This window comes from Polistes dominula, unplaced genomic scaffold (assembly GCF_049000335.1).
Source record: "Polistes dominula isolate Pdom_NZ unplaced genomic scaffold, Pdom_raw_medaka contig_79, whole genome shotgun sequence".
Lineage (NCBI taxonomy): Eukaryota > Metazoa > Arthropoda > Insecta > Hymenoptera > Vespidae > Polistes > Polistes dominula.
The window spans coordinates 5045440-5057643 of NW_028300916.1; the positions used below are offsets into that span (position 1 = coordinate 5045440).

Consider the following 12204-nt stretch of genomic DNA (forward strand, 5'->3'; position numbering starts at 1 on the left):
CACCTTCCGCCACCCTCTCTGTCGAGTGTTACCTTTGGCACGCGTCGTTTTCATCGTACGATGTTTAAACTATCTCTAAAATCAAAATAAGAGAGAGAGAGAAAGAGAGAGAGAGAGAGAGAGATAGAGTGGAAGACAAATCGTTAGTTAAAATAGATTTGTCTACGCGTATATACGACGACACTTTTTAACTGTTCACATCATCCATTTACGACTACGCGCGATTTTGATAACGAGGGATAAAAAGAAGAAGTTAATATAGCGCACCGTGCGTACCCTAAACAACATTAGACACTTTCGTTTTACATATGTATATATATATATATATATATATATATATATATATATATATATATATACATATTTTTTTTTTTTTCCAATTAACTTTCTCGCGTTTAGTCGAGTTTTTTTTTTAAGAAAGGGGAGAGGACGGGAAGAAGTATAAGTACGTGAAAACTTTCTCCTCCTTCAGCTAACAAGTACATTTTCTCGTTCGTTGTGTTCCTTCTCGGTCAGATTCGTTCGTTCGTTCGTTCGTTCGTGCGTTCGTGCGTGCGTCGGGTGTGTTTCGTAATAATTTTGAACAGGATTTATTCCTCGTGGTAGCACGTGTTTCCTACTCGGCACGCGCGCATCTAAACTATACGCGCGTGTGTGTGTGTTAGAGCACGTGCTCGAGTTTGATGAGATGAGACTCGTGTCTGTTGTTACTGCTGTCATAGTAAACTGTCATAAGATATCGATGTATCGTCAGCCGGTTTGTGAAACCGGTGAATTCGATCGGTGAATGAAAGATCGTGAAAATATCGTAGTACGGGGGGCGATGCGTACCGTAACTGAGGATACAACAGGGACCGAAGGAACGGCACCAGGTGGTGGTGGTGGGGGATCGGCAGCTACGATTCATCAACGTCTCGTCGTTCCACCTATTATTGGCCGGCAACACCACGTCGTCGTCGTCGATCACGATCACGATCACGATCACATTGATAACGAACAACGTGAAAGATCAACGACGACGACGACGACGACGACGACGGCCATCATCACTGCTACCACGACGACGACTACTACGACGACGATCCATTTGCCTACGAGCGTACCTTACCATCAACAGGTCACCATCGTTGCGGACACCAACAACAATCACGACCATCATCGCAACCTCGAGCAACATCATCGTCATGATCATTGGAACAAGTGTAAGTTCTTCAGCAACCCAGCGCATATATAAACAAAAAATGTGTGAGACCAAACCATTTTGCTGGCCGAGCTTCTCGATTAAAACCAAAAAATATACAAAATCAAAATAGAAAAATATCTATTTTGTATTATGGTCGCTGATGGTGGTTGGGTCCCAGGTGATGATTACGCTTATGGTGATGGTGATGGCTGGTGATGGTGATGGTAATCGCTATTTTAACTCTTGTCGATCGTCCTCCAACGAAGAAACACGAAGGATCGGACGATCGAATTCAACGAACCAAAAAGAAATAATTTTGACGAAATCTTTGATCTCTTTTTCAGCTTTCCTTGTATTTTTGTATTCCTTTTTTTTTTTTTTTTTATTTACGACACCTTTTTTTCTCTCATACTTTTTCTAGTTATTACCAAAACGTACCTTCCTTTAGAAAGGATAACGCGACCACGAGCGTGTCCTTGTCGTACGATTAAGTTTGTGGTTTCAAAAAAAAAAAAAAAGAACACCGTTACAAAATTTGGATAACTTTTTTTTTCTTTTACTAAAAAGTATGAAAGTAATTTAAGTACGATAATAATTTAATCGATTATTACAAAATAATACTATCTTTTGATAAACAGTTAAAGTTTCGTGAAACTTTAGATACATATAGCTATGTTTTCCCGTGTAATTCATTGAAAAATTTACAACCATGACATATTCGATAGTTTCGATTTATCGTAAGAGTACATTACATATATATATATATTATAGCTCAATAACGTTCGTTTATTATATTCTCAAACGATAATAAACTCGATTTATACAGTTGGTCGCGTGCCGTGTTAAATCAACGGAATCTCGTTTACGTATCATCCATCCAATCGTATAAAGAAAACGAGATCTGATTTATAGGTTAGGAACAAATTGTATTGAATTGTTCGGATAGTTCGTACCGATTTTCGATAGGTAGCATAAAGTTCTTTGGTTTAAAAAAATCTGAGAAGTTTTGGAAGAACGAAATTTTGAAGTTACCCTTAAAGATGATAAAAGGTTGTAAAACGGAATGGCACTTATATATAATTTAATAAATGTACCTGTTCACCCAAAAAAAAAAACTGAAATGCGTTGCATTTCAATCTTCTGTCAAAATCGGCACGAACTTTCCGGACAACCCAACATAGAAAAAATCGATCGATCTCTTAGAGTATCATTATCCGTGTTTCGTGAATAATAATTTGAATCTTTTCAAGATGATTATTATTCTTTTGTATCATTTATCTATCATTTCAAATGAAAGACAACGACGATCGAAAGTGTTAAGTCTTTACAGGTGTAAACCGGCACGTTAAGGTAAATATAGTCTGGCAGTGGGCCGAGCTTGCGGACGTTTCTTTTCCGCGTACATACTTGGCCTGCACGAGACCCGTGTAGAGAGAAAGAGAAAGAGAGAAAGAAAGAGAAAGAGAGAGAAAGAAAGAAGAGAATACAAACTACAAATATAAAACTAATTTAAAACGAGTGCAGGTGCGGTCACCGGTTCTGCCGCATTATTGTCGCACAAAGTTGTATCAACCACCGATTAAGAACCCGATTAAGAATCAAGAACTAAACGGATTATCCTTTTACTTGACAAGAGATAAAGAGAGAGAGAGAGAGAGAGAGAGAGTAACGACCATGACAATGGTAAATCAACGGTTATTACTTCCGTGGATTATTAAATGCAGTCGTGCATTTACAGTAATACCGTTAAGTAGGCGCTGCCATAACATATCGATACTCGATACTACCTAACCTAAGTTTCTTTTTCTTTTCTCTTCTCATTTCTCATTTTGTCTTTCAATCGCGTGGGTTGGACGGATTGTTCAGATATTACGATATATCTTGATCTAAGACAGAAAGAAAGAAAGAAAGAAAGAAAGAGAGAAAGAGAGAGAGAAAGGCTTACTTACGGTGATCATTTTGACCTCGTATACGTGCGGATTAATTACTTCAACATGCTTTCAAAAAGAGAGAGAGAGAGATCATTGTTTCTACCATTGTCCATGTCTAATGTAAAAAATCATGGTTCATGTTTTATTCGTCGAATAAATACAAATCTCGCATATCGATTAATTTATAAATATACTTACATACATTTAGTATGACAATGAGGGGAGGGGGGTAGGTAAAACGAATCGTTGAATAAAGTAGTTCAACTCGATCAGATCTCAGACCTCGGACATTGAGAATTAAGAGAGAGAGAGAGAGAGAAAAAAAGTAAGATTCATCTTGCGTCTGATTTTATATTGCACTCGACTACTTTTCTTAGATTATTCGTAATTTGAAACTTTCGATTTAAATATTATGTTGTTTTATTTTTTTTTGGTTTTATTTATTATTGTTTTAAAAAAAGATCATTGAGATTAGATTTTTCGACAATGGTATTTATATCCATTTGTCATATCGAAGGTTAACAACAAGAACAACAACAATAATAAGAACCGTAAAGATTTACCGTACGTAAATGTTCTTGATCAGAAGAGAACATTCTGCATCCGGGAGTGAGTAGTGTGAGTCGGTATCTAAACGATGCAGTTACTCGACGAATCCTTCGTCCCTTGACTTGTCAAGGCTAACTCCATAAGCGTACACGGTGTGTATGTTCATAAATTAAATATCTTTATTAGATGTCTATACTTGTGTGTGTATGCCACAAGGAAGAGAGTGTTACTAATACAATGACAACAACAACTGGTGGCTGCTGTATCTTGTCTCTCCTTTCTCTTAGATGCCAATGAACAGATCGTTAAATAATTATATATCTCATCTATTTCTCAATCTGTCAATTCTAATTATTATTGCTAAGAAATATATATATATATATATATATATATATATATATATATATATATATATATATACAGCTTGCAAGCTTTTTTTTTTCTTAATAAATAATAATTCTTACAAAAAATAATTATATATATATATAATTATATTATAATATATATAATATTGTATATAATTTATATATTTATATAATAAATTAAATATATAATATGTATATAAAATAATATATATATAAATTTATATTATATATATATATATATATATATATTATATAATTTTGTAATTTATTTTATTATTTTTTTATTTAACATTTTTGTTATTTAAAATTTAAAATTTTTGAAAATAACTTATTGATCAATTTTATTTAATTTATTAAATAAATATATATAAAAAATATATATATAATATAATATATTAAATTTCGTTATATAATTTGTAATTTATTTTATAAAAATTTCTTATTTAAAATTTAATATTATAAAAATAATTTATTTTTAATATATGTAATTAATTAATTTATAATATAATATATATATATATATATATATGTATACATATTTTTTTTTTATATTATATACCTATATATCTATCTTTCAAATTGATCTTCAAATTCTTCTATTACCAATTTATGACTACCCTTACAAACTTGCATTAAGACAATTCCTAAACGCGTATCCTTTCTTGAATCTAATAAAATTCAATCTGTTCACATTTGTGTGAACAGATTAGAAAACCTAATTGTGTCGTGTGTACGTACGATCGTGATACTTTCTATGAAAAGGGTGAAGAGGAGAGAAGCTAGAAACTTAATATATTGATTGGTGGTGTGTGTGTGTGTATAATAATGATCATATATATATATAGTGATACACGTTAAACGTGGCACCGAAAAGAGTAACAGAAAAAACGAACGAATCCACTGCTTGCTTCCTACTAGAGGCCAATTGCATTGTTTTGCTGGGCAAACTAAATATACGTGCGAGGCAGGCGATCCGTGGCTGCTTGGCTAGGTCACAAAAGAGAATAGGAGAAAGTTTTTCGTGCTAGGAAGAAGAAGAAGAAGAAGAAGAAGAAGAAGAAGAACTGAGAGATCGATCAAGATGAAAGCAAGAGAGAAAGAAAGAGAAACTGATAGAAAAAGAGAGAGAAAGAGAAGAGAGAGAGAGAGAGAGAGATCGCGTGCACTCACTTCTTACACTTTTCATGTATTCTTCCTTTTATTTTTTTTTTTTTTTTTTTTTTTTTTTTTTGTTATAATATCTGAGGTAAGAGTACAGGCCTTTCTATATGCTGTAGAGAATACTGCATGTGAAACTTGTTCAAATTTAACATCGATGAAACACCACATATCATGGTGTCCGTTTGTTCGTAGAGATTCATGTGCTATTTCGAACGGGATTCAAAAAAGAAAAAAAAAAAAATTAAACAGAACATATCGGTCAAAAACGTCAGAATGTCAATCGGAAGCATGAATCATCATCCTTTTCGATACTTTCGACGTACCTCGATTACGACGTCCGATAAGCTATTTCGTCATTCCGATAATAGCTACCCGGGTTATCCGTTTCTATATTGATTTTATCACGAAAGAGATCGTCTTCTCATATACATATATACATATACATATATATATATTATATATATTAAATTTATTTTTTTTATATATATTTTATTTTTATATATTATAATGTGATATATATTATTATTATTATATTAATAATATTATATTTAATATTTATTAAATTGATATATCAAAATTATTGTACATAAAAAATATTTTATATATTTAATAGTATTTTATATAATTTATATATAAAATATAAAATATCATATTATAATATTAAATTATACAAAATACTAAAATATTATTATAAAAATTATAATATAAAATATAAAATATTATATTATATTATTAAATTATACAAAATACTAAAATATTATATTATAATATTAAATTATAAAAAATACTAAAATATCATATTATAATATTAAATTATAATAAACTAAAATAATATTATAAAAATTATAATATAAAAAATATATATATATATATAATATAATTAGTTTCATTTCAATTAAATATATAATATATATAATTATAATATAAAAATATAAATAAATAAAAGAAAAAACTATTTCAATATTATTAATTATTAATATTATAAATAATATTATATTACAATTACAAATTAAATTAATATTATAAGTATAAAATTGATAAAGAGAGTTAATTCAGCAAAGTTTATTAGTTGTTTCATCGTACGAATTAATCGATAAAATTGATCGACAAAACAAAGAAAAAAAAAACAAAAAATCTCGTAAATCGTTCCGAAAAGAAAAGACCATGTCCCATCCATGTCAGGTGAGGAAAGAACCCTCCTCTACTCCTACGTTTCATATTTTATGAACGATTCCTTTCGATGAAATGTTATTAGAATGTAATATCAGTTCCTTTTTCGTTTTCCTCATTCTCTCTCTTTTCATTTTTTTGTTTTTTCACTTAAGGTTACATCACTTTAACTCCCCCCTCTCCACCTTCCCTCCCCTCTCCCCCTCGTATGTATTTCGTTCAATGTTTTCTCTCATTTATCAAACGTAAGGATCGCGTGTTAATCCAAAAAGAGGGATTCCGGTATTTGTAACCGCAAAAACCACAAGTTCATCGAGAAGTCGTCTGTGCTATCGGCGCATTTCATGAACAAACCACCAACAGACTTTTGCGGTTGGAAGAATTTCATTGATGGTAACGAATGAATGATGATGATGATGTTTGTCTCGTCGTCTTACCAACAATATTTCCGTTTTATGCTAGCGATTATATTATTGCAGAAGTCATAATAATATTGTATTATATCTTAGCAGAAATTGATCGTACAAAAAAACAATAATAAAAAAATAAGTAGACATATTAAATATAAATAAATATATATAAGCATAAGTTTGCATGGCTCAGTGAGGCAAATCACCATCCAGTAGTAATGTTCAACCAGTAATCGTATGTTCCCGAGTTCAAATCCCAGGGGGGAAAAAAAAATTATACGTCATATACTTATAAGAAATTCGGCAGCAACTAGACATATATGTATGACAATCGTTGCTTTTGGGGTAAACACCCTAAAAGGGTATACCTGAAATAAACTTCTTATCTATATAAATATATCAAATAAATATATGGGTAAATATATATATATGTAATAATATATATTAATATATATATTAATATTATAATAATTATATTATTTTATATAATAATTATATTATATTATATATTATAATAATATATATTATATTATTTATTATAATATAATTAATATTATTATAATATATAATATAATATAATTAATATTATTATAATATTATAATAATAATATATTAATTATTATATATATATATTATTATTATATATTATTAATTATAATATATAATATAATAATATAATTAATATTATAATAATATAATTATTATATAAAATAATATAATACTTTATAATATTTTATATTAAAACAAAAACAAAACAAAAAATATAAAATTTATATAAATTCGTATAAAATAAAAATTTTTTTAATATGAACATAAAAATAATATTTAATAAATAAATAAATAAATAAATAAACGACTTTAGTAGCATTCCGCGCAAGATGTGTTTAAACTAGCAAATAATCATCGGTACTTTTTACGCATGACGAGTATATTCGTAAAACTCAATTAACTGTTTAAAAATTGATAGATAAATCGGAAAGAATATCGATGATAAAAATCCAAAATGATGTCTTTTTTTTTTTTTACAAAAATGAAAAAATAGTGACACGTGCCGTTAATATGATAATTACTTAATTAAAAAGGTCACACCTTCTTGTACTGCTTAAAAATGATAAATTTATAATATACGTGTGTACCGGTATTCATCAGCTGCGCAACACACATGTTACGCGCGTGTTATTGAAGTGAAAGGGTCGGTAGACGAACGAGAAGGTGTCACGAGCACAATGCCATTAGAAAAAAAGAAGAAAAAAAGAAAAAAAAAGAAAAAAGCTCTTGTTTCCATCATCGTTTTGTTACGCTTAACCCTCGCATTCATTATTCCCTCAGATGCGATCAATAGCCAACGTCCGATTATTATTTTTAACCTTCGCATATTAAACTCGCGATTTCAAACAAATATCATACATGATTTTATCGGTCGGTCATTTTAATGTAAAAAAGGGAGAACAATGTTAAAGAGAAAGAGAGAGAGAGAGAGAGAGATTTAAGGGTAGATTTCAATGACATAACACTACTTGTTTTTCTTCTTTTCTTTTTTTTTTTTCAGTAACACACGAAGGTTAACGAACGATACAACTAACACCCTTACTTTCCGTAAGAAAGAAAGAAAGAAATAAAAAAAAATAAAAATAAAAAACAATGTTTGTATAGTAGAAAAATACAAACGCAAGTAACGTAACGAGAGACTGCTAGGTACTACGTTTTCCCACTAAACTTACGGATTTATTCGTTCGAAGTAGATAAAAATGTGTAACGCGAGAGAGTCGCGAATGACGCACGGCCTTGTTTTACCTGAAATAGATTTCACCGGCTAAAACGTATATATTCCACTGAGAGATAGAGAAGAGAGAGAGAGAGAGAGAGAGAGAGAGTAAGAGAGTTTTGACGAAAATGTCGATTCCAAGAGGACGTAAGTTAATTTCGTTACATTACTTCTCCGTTATCTATATACTAAATTCATCTCATCAACGAGATGCGAATTTGATCATTGAAAAATTAGGTATATTTATTAAATTGCAAAAAAAAAAATAAACGGTGTATGAGGAGGATATTGTAGAAAATATTAACATGGAATTAGTAGAAGTTATATTATTATTTTATATATTATATAAATGTATTATTATATTTTATTATTTTATTATATATTATTTTTTAAATTCCAATATATATATATATATTATATATTTTTATATTTCTATATTATTATATATTTATATATTTTTAATTTATTAATTTTAATTAATATTATTTTTTTAATTCCAAAAGTTATCATCGTACATTCTGTTAGTCCCTAATTCAACAAAAACGAAATGTTCTTCATTAAGGAACATAAAAAAGAACAAACAAACAAAAAATAAGAAAAAACAAATATAATGGCGTCAATAGAAGTAAAATATAAAAAAAGGGATAGTATCATCGGGAGTTTCGTTCCGTTGTTTCATTCAAAGTCAAAGTTTAGAAGAAGAAGAGAGAAAGAGAAAGAGAGAGAGATAACGTTGGATCGAGCGCAAGCTCGTGAGAAAACAGAGCGCAAACTCGGTTTACTTGGTGGTGGAAGAAGTGGCGTCGGTACGCCGCTACACAACCACCACCACCACCATCATCATCGACGCCACACTTCTTCTTCCACCACCGAGGAAAGTATTAACGTTGACGTCACTATTCCGCCCCCGTCCGTCATCGACCGACCGACGGCATTACGACGTCACAAGTGCCGCCAAGGACGACGCTATTTTCGGCGTCATGCACTGTCGTCGTCGTCGTCGTCGTCGGAGTCGTCGTTGTTGTAGTTGTAGTTGTAGTCGTCGTCGGGGTGGTGATGGCGTTCGCGTTTCCCGATTCTCTTCTCCTTTCTCACTCTCTCTCTCTCTCTCTCTCTCTTTCTCTTTCTCTCTCACTTTGTTTTAACGTAAGATACTATGCTATAGTCACGCGTAATATTTCCTTCTCTCTATCCTAGTTTTAATTCCACGCAATTTTCTCACCTGACGTGGATTTTTTTTTCTTTCTTTCTTCTTTTTTCTTTTTTTTTTCTTTGCTTTTTATCGACATAACAGAATTCATAGATCATTCATAGATCACTTATATTTTTTTTTTATCACAACGAATAATCTTTCAATAATAAAATAGATTTTTTTTCTTATCTTTTCTAAAAATCATCTTACAAACTGACAAATGCCATTATTTCAATGAAATATTTTGTGTTTTTTTTTAACACTAGATATACCACCATTTTCAGTATATACCTATTTCTACCACACTAGTCAAAATGATTACTGGTGTATACAAAAAAATACTTTTTCAGGCTTCCACTCTTTATTTACTCTTACAAAATAAAACCAAAAATGTTTAATAATAATAATTTTAATAGATAAATGATATTAGATTTATAAATATTTTTAAATAACAAAATGCTTAATTATTTACAGAAATTAAAAAGTTACATGAAGTACAATAAAAATTTTGAATATTAAAATGGCCGGACACCAGTCAAAATGACTAGTGTTAATGAACAAATTGTATACTCTTTTTTTTATGACGGAATTACACTTGTAAGTAAAAATAAAATATGTATATTACTTTCTGTTTTTATTTTGACACAAAGTTGATAAAAAATTCTCGCAAGTTTATTTTTTTCTCGACGAGCACCTAAAAGTACTCACACTCTAAGAGAAAGAAAGAAAGAAAGAAAGAATGTTAAAACGTTTTCACCGTTTCGCAGCTTCCGCGAATGTGGTAATGCAACTTGCGAAACCTTTTTGTTTTTTTTTTCCTCTTATATGTCTACAATGTTTATTCGTGAGATTCTTTCTCTCTCTCTTGTCTGTTGCTGCTACCGGGGGTCTACCGTTCGGATGTTTAAAAAGTCGAGGACAACAAAAATTTCATGCCTTTCAACATTTTCATATATATATTGGTTGTTCGGAAAGTAATATCGTATTTTTCTGACACAATAATGGCATTAGTTAATGCAAATTGGCAAATAACAACACGTGAGATTGGTCAGAGGTTAAATTGATCAAATTCAATTGTTCATTTCCACTTGAAAGTCTTAGGTTTTAGGTTAGGTAGTGAAAATGTCTTCATTTTCACAAAAGAAAAAATGAAACTACTATTCGAACAACCCGAATAGTATAATATTGGGTTGGTAATTAAATCATTGCTGATTTTATTGGATTGTTCAGAAAGTTCGGAAGATTGAAACGCAACGCATTTCAATTTTTTAATATTAATTATAACAAGTGTCATTTTGTTCTATATCCTTTCTCCATTTTTATGAGTAACTTCAAAATTTCGTCCTTTCAGAACTCTTCTCAGGATTTTTGGAAAAACAACTTTATACCATTTACCGAAAATCGGCACAAACTTTTCGAACAACCCAATAAAAAGCCACCTATCGATAAAATCCGCAATCATTTACTAGCAAACCCAATAATATATAGGTAATGTACTTGTAATTGGGCTGACAAGAAAAGTTCATTGCAGTTTTCTAGTGTGCAAAAAGAAAAAACCTCAAAAATTTACACGAAATTTGTTTCTGTAGCAATTTACAAGTGTCAAACTACCAAACCTGAAAAGAAAAACCCCAAAATTCGAACACATTAACAAAAGAATAACGAACGAAACAAACATAACTTTATTTATTGGTGCAAGCCGATAATTACTATCTTGCCAATCCAATAATTTTATAGAACAAATGTGTAAAGAGATAAATGAATGTTAACATTCGTTTAAAAGGAATTTTCTAGTGTCCGACCTTGAACGAAACTATCCGGCGCTTGCAATTTCAGTTTCGACATTGCCATTCCTCCTCCTCCTTCTCCTCCTCGTTCACATTTTCGTTTCGACTCTATTTTGCGGAAGTTGCCCGTGTTACGTCTTTGACTTTCGTAAGTCGAGAATAGGAACGAGCCATAAAACGGAAGAGAGAAAGAGAGAGAGAGAGAGAGAGAAGACGATAAAGTTACGTTGCTGCTTTTGCTAACACAACTCTCGCGCTCGCGTAATAGTCGGCGTGGCAGTGTGGGCTAAATTTAACGGGCACGTCAGGAAGACTGTTGTAAAAAGCAAATAGACAGACAGACAGATAGACAGACAGAGAGACAGAGAGACAGATAAAGAAAAGAAAGAGAACAGAAAACAAAAAAAAAAAAAAAGAAAAAGACAAATTTTCGTAACTCGTGCCAAAGTAAAAAAGCTATGACGATGCATCATCATCATGATTGTTCGTGTAGTTGTTCTTTCCTTTACACAAACATAAATACTCAACTAATTTGCATCGTGGTATTATTTGGTGAATGACCCCTCCCTCGTCCAACTATGACATTATTGTTTTTTTGTTCTTCTTAATCCCTTGAGTTACTGAATTTCTTTGAAGATTTTTATACATATATTTATTGTATGCATAAAATATTGTATAATGCATGTATAGA

General features: G+C 30.7%; 1 protein-coding gene across 2 annotated transcripts in view; it reads left to right on the forward strand.

The window, feature by feature from the left end:
* Hr38 (Hormone receptor-like in 38) overlaps positions 1-12204 on the forward strand; it is a 53809-nt gene that overhangs the window by 1004 nt on the left and 40601 nt on the right. Inside the window, exon 1 of one of the 2 annotated variants that reach the window (XM_089170848.1) lies at positions 443-1202. The exons of the other annotated variant lie outside the window; for it this stretch is intronic. Within the exon in view, the coding sequence (XP_089026974.1) occupies positions 788-1202 (415 nt within the window). The 5' untranslated portion in view covers positions 443-787. Of the gene's footprint in view, positions 1-442; positions 1203-12204 lie in introns of those variants that run through there. 2 annotated transcript variants of the gene reach the window in all.